The sequence below is a fragment of the Echiichthys vipera genome, assembly GCF_963691815.1.
Source record: "Echiichthys vipera genome assembly, chromosome: 22".
NCBI lineage: Eukaryota > Metazoa > Chordata > Actinopteri > Perciformes > Trachinidae > Echiichthys > Echiichthys vipera.
Window position 1 is genome coordinate 2103196 of NC_139847.1, and position 17080 is coordinate 2120275.

The window sequence follows — 17080 nt, forward strand, 5'->3', positions numbered from 1 at the left end:
CTTTGTTTCTCATTTATTTCTAAAATAATAATTAAAATCATAATTTAACACTGTGAAAGCAGCGTTTTCTGCATAATGAGTGTTTTTACTTTGAAAAGACGTTTTAAATTCAGAGTTTTTGTTCTTTTAAGTCTCTGAGGACGTCTTGTTTTTATTTTTTCTGCCGTAATTTAAAAATAAATGTGTTGTCACTCTGGTTATACTATAATAGATATTTTTTTCCGTCATTATAGCAGATTAAAGTATAATCCAGGAATAATCACGTGAAATCTTTTAATATTCAAATATATATTTTTTAAATCCATTATAGAAAAACTGGAAATAAATGACATATGACATATAAAGTATTATAAGATTAAAAAAAATATAAGAATCAATTAAAAATAATTAATTAAGACATAAAATCTAATAAAATAAAACATAAGAAGCAATAAGAAAAATAAAGAACAGATTAAAGATGAAAAATATGAGAATATAAAATATAAGAAAATATAATAAAAAGGGTAACTATAAAATACATATAAAAAAATAAAGCGATAAAGAAAAACAACACATACAAGACACATAAAATATGATAAAATATAAGAAGCATTTTATTTATTTTATATATATATATTTTTTTTACATTTTAAAAATCGTTCCTACTTTTATGTATTTATTTTATAATATTTTTAAAAATTGTATTATGTTTTTTGCATTTGTACAAACTAAAAAAAGTAGAATAATAAATTGTGGAAAACTTATTATTTAGCAGAAAACGTCATACATTTATATATATATATATAATATAATATATTTTTACTGTATTTGTACATTTAAATGTATTTTATTATTATTTCTACATTTATAAATGCATTTTTGGTTTTGTGTTTAACTCTGAAAAAACGTTTTTGTCAAATCTTTTAAATAAAATAATAAAAACAAACGCTGTGTAACTTCCGGTGTGAACCTGACGTCACTTCCGGGGCTCGGCGTCAACGGAACGCTCAAAACTCTTCCGGGTGTTATTTTTTTATGTTTTCGCTGCAAACTTTGAACTTTTTCACTCGTTTTTGAACAGATTTCGTTTTAGTTTGTTAATTTTAAATAAAAGTGAATAATTTACGAACACGGAAGAAGAAGAAAAGCGGAAGTTTGAGAAGAAGAAGTTTGTTTTTAACAGCGTGAAGGTAAAAAAAACACATTTAAAAGCTCCGTTTGTTGATGTTTCACCTGTTTAAAGTGATTTAACTTCATTAACTTTGACTGTGACGAGTTTTAAACTCCTGATTTATTCTGTTAGAAACACTTTAACTCAGTTTATCTCAGTTTATCTCAGTTTATCTCAGTTAATCTCAGTTTATCTCAGTTTTTCTGCTTCATTTGGAACAAAATGTCTCCAGTTCCGTTCAAAACAACAGTTTATTACATTTATATTATTAAATTAAATTAAATTATTTAATTATGTTTCAGTGCACCAGACACACTGAAGGCTCTTTAAGGCTCTTATTTATTTATTTTTTAATTATTTATTTATTTATTTATTTATTTATTATTTATCATTATTCTTCTACTTTTCTGTCGTCATCAATATCAACATACTTTAGCTTTGTTGCATTAATTCTTTATTATTTATTTTGTACTTTATTTAATTTTCAACCTTTATTTATATTTAGTTTTATGTTTAATTTTTAATTTTTAACTTTTATTGAAAATATTTATTATATTTAGTTTATATATATAAATATATAATTTTATATTTTATATTTTTTAATTATTTTAACTATGCTTTTAATATTTAAATATATTTTCTGTGTATTTATTTTATATTTCTTAATTATTTATTTTCTATAAAACAAAACTATATTGTTTATATTTTCTTTTTTATAATTATTAAAATGTTCCCTGGAGAAAAAATCTATTCATCTGTTTATTGTTTATATTCTGTTGTTAATGTTTAATCTTTAACCTTTTATTTAAAATATATATTTCTATAAATAACTTTATTTATATTTTAAATTTTTTATATATATTTCTTGTTATTTTTATTTAATTTAAATATATTTTTCCATCCTATTTATTTATTTGTAAATATATTTCACATGTTTATTGTTTAAAATCTTATTTATTTTCATTTAAACCTGAAAAAACTGTTTTAAAACACGTTTAAAACATGAACATGTGTTTGAAATATCCAAATATGAATTAAGATATTATGAATAATATTAAACAATATGGAAAAATGTGAAAAATCAAATGTTCTGTTGCAGAAAAGGAAGTAAAGTTCATTTTCTTCCCTTTGACAAAAGCAGAAGTCGACAAAAACACGTTTGAATCTTCACTCAAAGTGAAATCATCCAAACTGGATCAAATAAAAATAATAAATATAATAATTATATATAAAATAATAACAATAAAATCATTTAAAGCAGGTGAATCCAGGAGGTTTGAGTGTAAATCTGTCGTGTTTCTCTTTTATCACCTTCGATCGTTTGTACTTTAAACTTTCTGTCACTAAAGTTTTCAGACTTTATGACGACAGGAAAAGTTTCTGTTTCTCTTCTCTCACTTTTTCTTTTGTCACTTTATTAAAAAGGAAACTTTCTTTTCTGCAGATTTTCTTCTCAGGTTCGTTCAGGGGCTGGAAATCCTCCCGTGTTTCTCTACAACAGCTGCAGAACATCATTTAATTTAATTTCTTATTCTCCTGGTGTTAAAAACAATAATTATAGTTTGTTTTATAACATAATAGCGTCTCTTTTAACACGGTTAATTTAGCACAGCTGTAAAGTTCTGGAAAAGCCTGAAAATGGACCTTAAACAAAATAAGGTGGAAAAATCTCCACGTCTGCTTTTGATAAAGTTAAAATAAAGTTTAAAGAAGCTGCAGTTCGTCCCTATTTGTGTTTCTGCTTTTGAACAGCAGGTGGAGCTGTTTGAACATATATTAAACATAATAAACATGTTCATTTATAACAATATGATTTTATATTGTATTAAACAGCAGAACCTCAGTGTTTACAGACTCAGGGTTCAATGATAAACTTCATTATTCTGGAACAAAACGCTGTTAAAACAACAAACTAACTGTACTGTAGCAGTAACTACTGTGAATTTATCGTTCCTTCGCTGCAAATCTGTGAAAACATTGAATTATTTAGTTTTTTTCACTTAAGTTTTATTGAAAATTTTGAAAGAAAAGTTTATTTGTAAAGAACAATTCAACAACGAGGTCATTCAAAGTGTTTCACATAAAAATAACACATGAAATTAATGTTTTGATATTAAAATTATGAAAATGATTAAAGTAAAATTATTACAATTTTAATAAAAGTGTTAGAGTAAGTAATAGAAGTAAAAGATCATTAAAAGCATTTATTGTTAATTCAATATAATTTCAAGACATGAAAGTGTTAAAAAAAGATGTAATCGTACAAACAGTTGGAAATACTAATATTTATTTTTACACATGAAAATATATGAGAAAATAAAAGTAAAGAACAAAAAAACAACAAAATCAACAAAGTGTCTTGTTGTAATTCTAAAACAGTGAACTTTATTTTGAAAAACCTTTAATGTATCATGCAATTAACTGATTCATTGATTAACTGATTACTTCTTTTTTTTGTCGACAGGAAAGACGCAGAAGAAGAAGAAGAAGAAGTGGGAGGAGCTTCAGGATGGAGGCGGCGACTCATCCGAGGGTGAGACGGCGTGAAAACATGAAACGTCATCGTTCACACGACGATGATTTTAGGTCGTTTTTAAAACCGTGAAACGCTGAAAACATCAAAATCTTCCATTTTAAAACAGAAATAACTGCTTCTTTAACTTACACACACACACACACACACACACACACACACACGCACGCACACACACACACACACACACACACACACACTCTCATTGTTCTCAGTGTGTGACGTGTGTTTGTTCTCTCGTTGTGTAACCAGCTGAATAAAAGAAAACCGCTTCCTCCGTGTTGTCACGACGACAAACACACAAAGTGGCGTGTGTGTGTGTGTGTGTGTGTGTGTGTATGTGTGTGTGCGTGCGTGCGTGCGTGTGCCCGATAAGACGCCATTGTCGTGGTTCGGTGACTCAGCTGCGTGCGGAGCCGCAACGAAGAACAAACATTTTCATGATCGTCACTTTTTAAAGCAAACAAATGTTCAGAGAGACGGCTTCAGCTCAGTCACCACAGCACACTCCTGTTTTATCCTCTTATTTATATTATTATTATTATTATTATTAGTTATACATGTGTTTATGTTTATATATGTTTGTGTTTATATGTTTATGTTTTCTTTACCCATTTATTTATCTCTATTTTGTTTGGACCAGGCTAGTTTTTTTTATATTGGAGGTTAAAGTCTTGAGTGACAGCTAGCCTCTGACCCTCACTTACGCTAGTTAGCATCATTAGCATGCTAACTCCATCATGGCTGTGGTCATTTGTGTGGTGGTGTTTCCATAGTAACAAGATGATTTGCTCTTCGATCGACTGAACCAACAGATGGTGAAGGAACACACCTAGTTAGCATTAGCTCTGTTATGCTAATGAAGTAGCCGCACTTGCACCATGACTTGAACACAGCCTGCTATCTATGACACAGACACTAGATGCTAATGCTAATGCTAATGCGGAGCAGCGGAGGATTGGGGCGGTGAGGGTCGGTGTTTTCCCGTCTGTGAGCGTGCGACTGTGTTCAACATCCGTTTAAATCAGAAACGCTGCCTGAACTCCTGGAGACACGGGACGCCCACTCCTGCTTCTGTTAGCCTAGCTCCTGGGTGGTGGAGCTAATGTGGCTAATCCAGTAAACGTAACCCAGATGGGCGTACGCCCCTCCCCCCAGCGTCACATACATGCCTTTTTTTTGGTCAGAGGAAATGAGGCGGAGTCAAAGTCTGACAAGATGGAGACTCCTGTAGGCGAGGACGATTGGATCAAGGGGAGAGAACGGACCTGACGGAGGTGTGTGTGTGTGTGTGTGTGTGTGTGTGTGTGTGTGTGTGTGTGTGTGTGTGTGTGTGTGTGTGTGTGTGTGTGTGTGTGTGTGTGTGTGTGTGTGTGTGTGTGTGTGTGTGTGTGTGTGTGTGTGTGTGTGTGTGTGTGTGTGTGTGTGTGTGTGTGTGTGTGTGTGTGTGTGTGTGTGTGTGTGTGTGTGTGTGTGTGTGTGTGTGTGTGTGTGTGTGTGTGTGCGTGCGTGCGCGCCTGCGCCTGCGCCTGCGCCTGCCAGGTGATCACTTCCTGTGTTTTGCTGCCCGCCAATCAGCAGCAGGGAGCAGGGTTCTGATTCCTTCCCCTTCGATAGTCTCCGAGGTTCCCACGGTGATCCTTCCGGAGCGTTGTCACGGTGATTTCTGACCTTTGACCTCGTTCCTGTCAGGCACTGACGATGCGTTCAAGGTCAGTCGGACATTTGAGATCTCACCGTCTTCCTCGTGTTGTTTTGTTTTCAGGACACGAACAGAAACTGCAACCACAGCGAGAACGGTGTCACTTCCTGTCCAGATGAGCTCCCGCCACAGGTCGCCATGGAAACGGGGGAGAGCAAAGGTAAACGGGTGAAGGAGCAGAAAACAGTGTAACAAAAGTATGACAGGAAATATTAACAGGAACAAAACGTCTCATGAATATTTTGGGGATTCACGTCGTCCCCTCCAGACCTCCCAGCGCCGCCGCCGCCAGAGAAACCAGGACCCGTGGTCGTTAGGGGCAACAACAACCCAGCGAGTGAGAAGCTGGAGAGAGTCCGCAAGTGGAGCATCACCACCTATAAGGTGAGACTCCACTTAAAGCTGCATTCTCTCTAATGTCCACTTAAAGCTGCATTCTCTCTAATGTCCACTTAAAGCTGCATTCTCTCTAATGTCCAGCAGGAGGAGACTCCACTTAAAGCTGCATTCTCTCTAATGTCCAGCAGGAGGAGACTCCACTTAAAGCTGCATTCTCTCTAATGTCCAGCAGGAGGAGACTCCACTTAAAGCTGCATTCTCTCTAATGTCCAGCAGGAGGAGACTCCACTTAAAGCTGCGTTCTCTCTAATGTCCAGCAGGAGGAGACTCCACTTAAAGCTGCATTCTCTCTAATGTCCAGCAGGAGGAGACTCCACTTAAAGCTGCATTCTCTCTAATGTCCAGCAGAAGGAGACTCCACTTAAAGCTGCATTCTCTCTAATGTCCAGCAGGAGGAGACTCCACTTAAAGCTGCATTCTCTCTAATGTCCAGCAGGAGGAGACTCCACTTAAAGCTGCATTCTCTCTAATGTCCAGCAGGAGGAGACTCCACTTAAAGCTGCATTCTCTCTAATGTCCAGCAGGGGGAGACTCCACTTAAAGCTGCATTCTCTCTAATGTCCAGCAGGAGGAGACTCCACTTAAAGCTGCATTCTCTCTAATGTCCAGCAGGAGGAGACTCCACTTAAAGCTGCATTCTCTCTAATGTCCAGCAGGAGGAGACTCCACTTAAAGCTGCATTCTCTCTAATGTCCAGCAGGGGGAGACTCCACTTAAAGCTGCATTCTCTCTAATGTCCAGCAGGAGGAGACTCCACTTAAAGCTGCATTCTCTCTAATGTCCAGCAGGAGGAGACTCCACTTAAAGCTGCATTCTCTCTAATGTCCAGCAGGGGGAGACTCCACTTAAAGCTGCATTCTCTCTAATGTCCAGCAGGAGGAGACTCCACTTAAAGCTGCATTCTCTCTAATGTCCAGCAGGAGAAGACTCCACTTAAAGCTGCATTCTCTCTAATGTCCAGCAGGAGGAGACTCCACTTAAAGCTGCATTCTCTCTAATGTCCAGCAGGAGGAGACTCCACTTAAAGCTGCATTCTCTCTAATGTCCAGCAGGAGGAGACTCCACTTAAAGCTGCATTCTCTCTGATGTCCAGCAGGAGGAGACTCCACTTAAAGCTGCATTCTCTCTAATGTCCAGCAGGAGGAGACTCCACTTAAAGCTGCATTCTCTCTAATGTCCAGCAGGAGGAGACTCCACTTAAAGCTGCATTCTCTCTAATGTCCAGCAGGAGGAGACTCCACTTAAAGCTGCATTCTCTCTAATGTCCAGCAGGAGGAGACTCCACTTAAAGCTGTGTTCTCTCTAATGTCCAGCAGGAGGAGACTCCACTTAAAGCTGCATTCTCTCTAATGTCCAGCAGGAGGAGACTCCACTTAAAGCTGCATTCTCTCTAATGTCCAGCAGGAGGAGACTCCACTTAAAGCTGCATTCTCTCTAATGTCCAGCAGGAGGAGACTCCACTTAAAGCTGCATTCTCTCTAATGTCCAGCAGGGGGAGACTCCACTTAAAGCTATCTGAATCTATAAATATATAATGATTTCTAAATAAATAATAATGAACTAAAGACACGACCTCCGTCTCCCGGCAGTGTACGCGGCAGGCTCTGTCAGAGAAGCTCGGCCGTGGGTCTCGAACCGTGGACCTGGACCTTGAGCCTCGCCTGGAGCTGCTCAAAGACGACCGACAGCGCTACAACAACGTGACCAAGCTGGCTCAGACGCTGGCCAATCAGCTCGCTCAGTTCACAGTTACCCAGAAGACACTGGGGGACGCCTTCGCTGAGCTCAGCCTCAAAACACCAACACTGCACGTGAGTCCGGTTTCACTGTTTCTACCCCGCCTCCAATCAGCGGTTGTCCGACATAGACCTCTTCAGGAGTCACAGCGCCATGATGGGAGTGTGTCGTTGTATCAGCGGGTGTGTGTTCTCTCTTCCTCTCAGGTGGAGTTCGGGATGAACGCAGAAGCTCAGAAGTTCCTGTCGAAGAGCAACGAGACTCTAACGGAGGCCATCAACAGCTTCACGTACGACATGAACACTCTGGTCAACAAAACCATCGAGGACACTATGATCAACGCCAAGCAGTACGAGACTTCCAGGTGAGTGGAACACGTACTTCCTGTTTCCTGTCAGCCGGGCGCTTGGCCGGTCACACCGGTGTTAATGGTCGTGTCATGGTGGTAACCCTAGATTTAAGAAAACTCCGAAAAGACTCGCATCCCAGCGACCTTTAACAATGTAACTTTAACCATTCAAGGTCAACGCCAAACCTCAACCATCTAACTTTAACCATTCAAGGTCACGCCAAACCTCAACCATCTAACTTTAACCATTCAAGGTCAACGCCAAACCTCAACCATCTAACTTTAACCATTCAAGGTCAACGCCAAACCTCAACCATCTAACTTTAACCATTCAAGGTCAACGCCAAACCTCAACCATCTAACTTTAACCATTCAAGGTCAAAACCTCAACCATCTAACTTTAACCATTCAAGGTCAAAACCTCAACCATCTAACCCTAACCATTCAAGGTCACGCCAAACCTCAACCATCTAACTTTAACCATTCAAGGTCAACGCCAAACCTCAACCATCTAACTTTAACCATTCAAGGTCAACGCCAAACCTCAACCATCTAACTTTAACCATTCAAGGTCAACGCCAAACCTCAACCATCTAACTTTAACCATTCAAGGTCAAAACCTCAACCATCTAACTTTAACCATTCAAGGTCAAAACCTCAACCATCTAACTTTAACCATTCAAGATCAACGCCAAACCTCAACCATCTAACTTTAACCATTCAAGGTCAACGCCAAACCTCAACCATCTAACTTTAACCATCTCACAAGACTTAAAAAACTTACGTGACCATCAACACACGACCCCATCATCGTTAATCGGTCATACTTGGAGAAATCCAATGATCCAGAGGCAAAGACACTAATATCGAGAAACTCTGGCACAAGGAAGGTTGGGGTTTTAGATGGATGACACAGAAATGCATTCTGGGAAATGTAGGGTTGCTAAAGTAGACATGAACCTGGACCTTAGACCAGTACCAAGACACTGAACTACCAGGCCACTAGAATCAGGCATGACCACGTAAACTTCTCCCATTTCCAGGGTCGAGTACGACGCGTACCGAGTCGACCTGGAGGAGCTGAACCTGGGACCCCGGGACGTTGTCACCGTGCCCAAACTGGAGCTGGCCCAGAAGGACTTCCAGAGCCAGAGGGAGAGGTACCAGAGGATCAGAGACGACCTGTCCGTCAAAGTCAAGCTCCTGGAGGAGAACAAGGTGAGGGGGGCCGAGGGAGGGATGGTCGGCATGAGTGCCTGAGGTCCGCAGGTGCTTCAGGGCCTCTGGGTGGCTTCAATATGCTTGATTTGTCCCACTTAAGAGTCCAAAACCTCAAGATATTCAATTAACTGTCACTTAAGATGAGGTAAAACTGCAAATTCTTACATTTCTACATGACTTAATGGGGTTTATGCTTCATGTTAATGGTTTGGACTCTTGTCTGCAGGTGAAAGTCCTTCATAAACAGCTGTTGCTGCTCCACAACGCCGTCGCCGCTCACAGTTTATCGTGTCAAAGCTTCCTGGAGCAAAACATCCGTCAGGCCGGCGAACACCTCAACAGCCCCGGCGTGGACGCCTCCTCCTGGCTGGAGGAAAGCTGACACGACAACGCAGCAGGTGTTCGGGTTTGGGATAAAAGGACTGGAACGGTTCAGATGGATGTGAAACTTTGGGGATAGTTTGGGAATTTGAGCTTTTGGGTTCGAGGAAAACTTAGTGTTCGCTACAGAAATTGGGTGTTTGAGAGTTTAGAGGGAAATAAATGATATAAGGTGTTGAATGAAAGGTGGAATTCATCATTTTCCAGGTCTCAAAGGGTTGTGGGTAACGTAGAAGATGCTCGTCACTTTGGACTCTTGGCCTTACATTAATGGCGCCCTCCCACTGTGCCTCCGTCCCGTGCCCCGTGCTTTAGGGTCCTTGTCCCCCCCTCCAGGCCCGTTTGTACTCACACTACCTGGGCCTCGGAGAATGCTTCTTGCTGCCTATACGTCATCACGCCGTTACACGTCACACGCATTGATGACGTCATGGCGATGCGTGGCTTTGTTTCCAGATCTTTCCGTAGACCTCAGAGTTTTTGTGCGTCTTGTCGACTGTTTTTGAATCTTTTCATCGACCAAATCTGCAGTAAACACTCCACCTCCGCATCACACCAACGTGAACCTTTCACCGCCATTGTTTGAAATGTCCGCGCATGGTCCCTCCTTCTTTTTTCTACGTCCCAACAGGCGCACAGGAAATGACCTCAGAACCGCCGTAGGCCTCGCGCTCGTACACGTGCGCACGCTTGTGCTCGTACACGTGCAAACGTGCTTTACTAAAGTCCACCTCTCCCAAACGGGCCGTGGACGGTCAGCTGACCGCAGTTATGCGTGGAGTGGTTGCACTCACACTGGTCAAACGCACTAGGCTTAAGCTGAAAAACCTGTTTTGGCCCGGTGCGGTGGGACAGTGTGAGTGCGCCCTTAGGGTCTCAAGACTGATCTCCCTTTCTATACCCTACATCCGGACCATGACAGACGTACAGTGACTTCTGACCCATGTAACAGAGGCAGAAATATCCACCCCTCCTGGTTTTATTTCCTGTGTCTCAGTGTGTTGGGGAGTAAATCCATAATCCTCGGCGAGGCACTAAGCCTTTCTTTGAACTTTCCAAAGCCACTGCATCAGAAACTCAGAGCGACTGAAAGTGCCTCGACACCACTGCTGCAAAACAGCTTCTCTTTTCCACAGCTCTGCACCAGCTGGCTTCATATATACTGTATATATCTATAGATATAGATATACAGTATATATACATAGATATATAGGCAGTTCTGTTTGGGTCCAGGTTGTTAAAACTCTTGTTTTTTTAGCCGTTTTAACCATTTCTTTGTACGTTTAAAATGTCAAACTTCACTGAAGCTAATTAACGTTAACGCCAAAGCTATTTGCTAACATTTTTGAGTTCTTTTGTAAGCCGCTGTTTATTCTTGGCCAAAGTTTATCGACAAGGTAATAGAAGCGCATCTTAGTAGTGTGTCGTTTCTGTGCTCCTCTCCAGCCAAAGAAAAGTACAAGCTTTGTATCTTTTAGTAACTTTAATCTGTTGTTAGAGACGTTGAAATCTGACCCAGACCAATAATACGCGACAAGCCGAAATAATGTCATCGTATGTTGACGATGTTGCCTTGTTCGTTGGTAAAGTAAGGTTGGTTGTAGCCAATATTTCAGGTTATTTACTTTCTCTCCTGTGAAAATTGGGACAGTTGATCGATGTCAAACTAAGTCACCAGCCACAGATTTAGTGTCATTGTATGTTGACGATGTTGCCTTGTTCGTTGGTAACGAAAGGTCGGTTGTAGCAAATCTTTCAGGCAACGTTTCATCAATAACCAAAGATTTATCTTTTATTTACTGAATGTCCCGTTAAATTATGGTGAGTTGATTGGTGGAAACCCGTCAAATAAACTTAGCAACCACAGATTTAGTTCCAGTAGAACTTCTCTGGTTGGCTATTTCCTCCTGTGGTTTACAAGGCAAGAAGCTCAGCAGCCTGTCGAGACGTATAATAAGAGAAAACCCGGAATAACGTCATTGTATGTCGACGATGTTGCTCTGTTCGTTCGGTAAATTGTAGCCAATCAGGCAAAGTGTCATCAGTAGTTAAAGATTCAGTGTTTATTTACTGTCTGTCTCGTGAAGATCTTGTTAGTTTACTGATGGAAACCTGTCTTAACTTAATTTACCAGCCACAGATTTGATTTCAGCAGCACTGATCTGATTGGCTGCTGGTTATTCTCTGGTTTACTCAACGCATAGAGACCGATCATTTGCTACAAACCAAAACATGTTGCTATATGTGGACGATGTTTCCTTATTCGTCGTTAAAGTAAGGTTGGTTGTAGCCAATCTTTCAGGTTATTTACTTTCTCTCCTGTGAAAATTGGGACAGTTGATCGATGCCCTTCTGTCAAACTAACTCACCAGCCACAGATTTAGTGTCATTGTATGTTGACGATGTTGCCCTGTTCGTTCGGTGAATTGTAGCCAATCAGGCAAAGTTTCATCAGTAGCTAAAGATTCAGTGTTTATTTACTGACTGTCTCGTGAAGATTTGGTTTGTTGACTGATGGAAACCTGTCTTAACTTAATTTACCAGCCACAGATTTAGTGTCATTGTATGTTGACGATGTCGCCTTGTTCGTTGGTTGTAGCCAATCTTTCAGGCAACGTTTCATCAATAACCCAAGATTTATATTTTATTTACTGTCCTGTGAATTTTTGGTTGTAGCCAATCTTTCAGCTTATTTACTTTCTCTCCTGTGAAAATTGGGACCTTTGATCGATGCCCTTCAGTCAAACTAAGTCACCAGCCACAGATTTAGTGTCCGCAGCACTGTTCTGATTGGCTGCTGGACATTTCCTCCTCCCACTACTCGACAAGAAACTCAGCAGCGTTGTAGGGACCAATAATTTGCAACAAGCCAAAATAATGTCATCGTATGTCGACGATGTTGCGTTGTTCATCGTTGAAGAAAGGTTGGTTGTAGCAACATTTCATCAATAACCAAAGATTCAGTATTTTTTTCTTGTTTGTCTAATTTAACAACGTGAAATCTGTCTTTAAACACACTTTGAAGTTTAAACCTTCAACACAACTTCTTAAACATTCACTCCAACTCAAAGTTATGCTCGGTACATCTACGTGTTCATCTATTTAAGTGTCTTTTAAGTTCCTCTCTATGAATAAGTGAGTTTAAACAGTGGTCATTGTTTATAAGGACCACTAATTTTGCAAAGTATTCCAATATCTGTGTCTGTGGAGACATTAGATATAGATGTAAATATACGCCACCATGTTAGTGACGCTGCTGACAGCTAGCTTAAAGAGTCAATCTTCATTTTATCCGACAACTTCACAGTTAACAGCAAATGTTTCCTACGACTGTAAAAAGTTCTCCATTATTTTCTTGATTATTGCTGAGAAAAGGCTAACGACGTCATTCATAAGCCGCCATAATTCAAGTTTAAAACCAATACATTCCTTTTACGCTTCCTGTCAACGTTAGCATGTTAGCGTTAGCATGTTAGCTCTGAAATATGTTCCAAAACGCCTAAGAGAGTTATTTTCAGTTTAGTCGATCTCTCCTGTGAAAATTGGGACAGAATTTTTGGTTAATCTTCATTTTATCCGACAACTTCACAGTTAGCGGCGGTCTAGTTGTTATTTCCTACGACTCTAAAAAGTTCTCCATTATTTTCTTGATTATTGTTGAGAAAAGTTAACGACATCCTTCATCAGACACCAAATTAAACGCCATAACTCAAGTTTGAAACCAATATATTCCTTTTACGCTTCCTGTCAACGTTAGCATGTTTGCATTAGCATGTTAGCGTTAGCATGCTAGCTCTGAAATATGTTCTAAAAAACCTAAGAGAGTTATTTTCAGTTTAGTCGAAGAATACTGAATAAATGCGCCGCCTTAGTACGTTTTCTTTTCTTCAGATCGACGCCACAGCGTTCATCTCTCTCCTGGTCACCTTGACGACCATCTGGTGGACAAAATAACAGAAACGCCTTCGCTGCGTGCTGAAGTTTACGGCGCAAACTGCATCGTCATGTAACACGTTGCTGTTATTTTGTCCGCCTGCTGGAGTTCCTCGCGTTCTTTGCACTCTGTCCGAAGCGTCATCTGCCTTAAATACTATACTTCCTGTGGTTCTGACGGAGGAAGCGTCCGCCGGTTCGATTCCTTGGTTTGTTTTTAACTAGTATGAACGTGTTTTTGTTTGTGCCGCTGTTCCTCAGAAACAAAACCAACTATGCAACGACTCGTGACGCCTTCTGTGCAATAACGTCTTAAAAAGAGCGTCGGCTGATTTAAAAGACGCCTTAAAGGGAAAGTTCGTCCATTTAAAACGATTTCTGTGATTTGAACCAAATTTAGACTTTTTAAGGTTTATTTTTAAGACGATTAAACGTTTTTTTATGCTCCCAAAGTATTTTTATCATGATTTTTACATTTAAAAGTAAAACATTAAATACATTCTGAATCCGTCTTTAACAAAAAAAAAGGTTTAAGGGAAGTTTTGCTTTTTATTTTTATTATAAATGTTAAAATGAAAAAGTACCAAAAAGTGCTTTGATGGTTTGAATCTGTTGGAAAATGTTTGTGTGTAAATAAATAAATCAATTAAGTTTTAGTTTCATGTTTTTTATGTGAAATCTTCTTTGTTTTTAACGTGTTTTAACTTTACTTTGTTATTAATCCTTAAATACATAAATAATAATCTTTAAAGACTAAATACTTATGAATAAATCTGTGTTTTTTAATGAAACACTAAAAACAGAAAGTTAAAGTTTGTTTCTTGGTTTTTAACGAAGTTTCCTGTAAAAAAACAAAAACTTTATTTGTAAAATTGGTAAAATTTAATAACAAATGTCCTAAAAATGCAGAAAATCGTTTCACTTCATAAAGAATAAAGTTAAATAAAAAAGGAAATTCTCTTAAAATCATTTATGAAAGTAAATCATGAATGTTTTAAATAAACACATTAGAATAAATCTAATAAAGTTATATACATATATATATATATATATATATATGTTAGAATAAAGTTATATTTGTGTAAATCAATACAATAAAGTAATATAGAAAAATAAACATGTTATATACGTTTAAATGACATAATAGTTCTAAACCTTAAAACAAATATAACAAAGTAATATACGTGTGAATAATATAAAGTAATAAACATACATATACATATAATAAAGGTATACACGTTAAAATAAATAAAATAAAGTTACATATATAAAAATAATATAAAGTAATATTCATTAAAATAATATTATATGCGTCAAAATAAATATAATAAAGTTATATACATTTAAAAATTATAGTTATATATATTAAATGTATAAAAATTCATTAAAAATATAATAAATAAACATTGTATATGTTAAAATAATATAATAAAGTTTTATATATTGAAATGTTATAATAAAGTTATAAACATTTAAATTAATCAAATAGTTATGTACATTAAATAATAAATATTCATTAAAATAACACATTATATATGTTTAAATAATATAATAAAGTAATAAACATTAAAATAATAAAGTGTAATGTGTCGCATGGGACGTGTTCTGCATTTTGTGCTTTAATAATTTTATACTTTAAAACTTTAAAACTTTAAAACGTTAAAACTTTAAAACCAAAAGAGAGTTTGTCTGAGGAACTGGTTTCTGTGTCGCCGTTGCCGTGGAAACAATTGCTTCACTTCAAAGCAACAACGCAACAAACAAAGACTCACTGCCCCATTAACAACCATGACGGCAACCGCCACTTAAAGCTGCATTCTCTCTAATGTCCAGCAGGAGGAGACTCCACTTAAAGCTGCATTCTCTCTAATGTCCAGCAGGAGGAGACTCCACTTAAAGCTGCATTCTCTCTAATGTCCAGCAGGAGGAGACTCCACTTAAAGCTGCATTCTCTCTAATGTCCAGCAGGAGGAGACTCCACTTAAAGCTGCATTCTCTCTAATGTCCAGCAGGAGGAGACTCCACTTAAAGCTGCATTCTCTCTAATGTCCAGCAGGAGGAGACTCCACTTAAAGCTGCATTCTCTCTAATGTCCAGCAGGAGGAGACTCCACTTAAAGCTGCATTCTCTCTGATGTCCAGCAGGAGGAGATTCCACTTAAAGCTGCATTCTCTCTAATGTCCAGCAGGAGGAGACTCCACTTAAAGCTGCATTCTCTCTAATGTCCAGCAGGAGGAGACTCCACTTAAAGCTGCATTCTCTCTGATGTCCAGCAGGAGGAGACTCCACTTAAAGCTGCATTCTCTCTAATGTCCAGCAGGAGGAGACTCCACTTAAAGCTGCATTCTCTCTAATGTCCAGCAGGAAGAGACTCCACTTAAAGCTGCATTCTCTCTAATGTCCAGCAGGAGGAGACTCCACTTAAAGCTGCATTCTCTCTAATGTCCAGCAGGAGGAGACTCCACTTAAAGCTGCATTCTCTCTAATGTCCAGCAGGAGGAGACTCCACTTAAAGCTGCGGTCTCTCTAATGTCCAGCAGGAGGAGACTCCACTTAAAGCTGCATTCTCTCTAATGTCCAGCAGGAGGAGACTCCACTTAAAGCTGCATTCTCTCTAATGTCCAGCAGGAGGAGACTCCACTTAAAGCTGCATTCTCTCTGATGTCCAGCAGGAGGAGACTCCACTTAAAGCTGCGGTCTCTCTAATGTCCAGCAGGAGGAGACTCCACTTAAAGCTGCATTCTCTCTAATGTCCAGCAGGAGGAGACTCCACTTAAAGCTGCATTCTCTCTAATGTCCAGCAGGAGGAGACTCCACTTAAAGCTGCGTTCTCTCTAATGTCCAGCAGGAGGAGACTCCACTTAAAGCTGCATTCTCTCTGATGTCCAGCAGGAGGAGACTCCACTTAAAGCTGCATTCTCTCTAATGTCCAGCAGGAGGAGACTCCACTTAAAGCTGCGGTCTCTCTAATGTCCAGCAGGAGGAGACTCCACTTAAAGCTGCATTCTCTCTAATGTCCAGCAGGAGGAGACTCCACTTAAAGCTGCGGTCTCTCTAATGTCCAGCAGGAGGAGACTCCACTTAAAGCTGCATTCTCTCTAATGTCCAGCAGGAGGAGACTCCACTTAAAGCTGCATTCTCTCTAATGTCCAGCAGGAGGAGACTCCACTTAAAGCTGCGTTCTCTCTAATGTCCAGCAGGAGGAGACTCCACTTAAAGCTGCATTCTCTCTGATGTCCAGCAGGAGGAGACTCCACTTAAAGCTGCATTCTCTCTAATGTCCAGCAGGAGGAGACTCCACTTAAAGCTGCGGTCTCTCTAATGTCCAGCAGGAGGAGACTCCACTTAAAGCTGCATTCTCTCTAATGTCCAGCAGGAGGAGACTCCACTTAAAGCTGCATTCTCTCTAATGTCCAGCAGGAGGAGACTCCACTTAAAGCTGCATTCTCTCTAATGTCCAGCAGGAGGAGACTCCACTTAAAGCTGCATTCTCTCTAATGTCCAGCAGGAGGAGACTCCACTTAAAGTTGCATTCTCTCTAATGTCCAGCAGGGGGAGAGTCCACTTAAAGTTGCATTCTCTCTAATGTCCAGCAGGGGGAGAGTCCACTTAAAGCTGCATTCTCTCTAATGTCCAGCAGGAGGAGACTCCACTTAAAGTTGCATTCTCTCTAAT

At 39.2% G+C, this 17080-nt stretch overlaps 1 protein-coding gene across 3 annotated transcripts; it reads left to right on the forward strand.

Moving 5' to 3' along the window:
- Positions 1–1004: 1004 nt before the first annotated feature.
- Positions 1005–14000, forward strand: LOC310964195 (arfaptin-1-like). 3 transcript variants are annotated; one of them, XR_014593723.1, is made up of 9 exons: positions 1005–1169; positions 3615–3683; positions 5449–5545; positions 5654–5769; positions 7374–7595; positions 7728–7885; positions 8914–9088; positions 9318–11088; positions 11232–14000. XR_014593723.1 is itself a non-coding variant. In XM_083937240.1 (8 exons), exons 2-8 carry the CDS (start codon positions 3660–3662, stop codon positions 9471–9473), a joined length of 948 nt encoding a protein of 315 aa, XP_083793366.1. In that variant the 5' UTR covers positions 1005–1169; positions 3615–3659; the 3' UTR covers positions 9474–14000. The 3 variants fall into 3 exon arrangements, 2 of the variants coding, with proteins under 2 accessions (XP_083793366.1, XP_083793367.1); XM_083937240.1 differs by having other exon boundaries at positions 9318–14000; XM_083937241.1 differs by having other exon boundaries at positions 7386–7595; positions 9318–14000.
- Positions 14001–17080: the final 3080 nt, after the last annotated feature.

Bases quoted from the DNA above. Each gene is read 5' to 3' on its own strand.
- LOC310964195 (XM_083937240.1), top strand. From the start codon at position 3,660: ATGGAGGCGGCGACTCATCCGAGG. The intron at 3,684-5,448 runs GTGAGACGGCGT...TTTTGTTTTCAG, and splicing joins AGGCGGCGACTCATCCGAGG to GACACGAACAGAAACTGCAA. The intron at 5,770-7,373 runs GTGAGACTCCAC...GTCTCCCGGCAG, and splicing joins GGAGCATCACCACCTATAAG to TGTACGCGGCAGGCTCTGTC.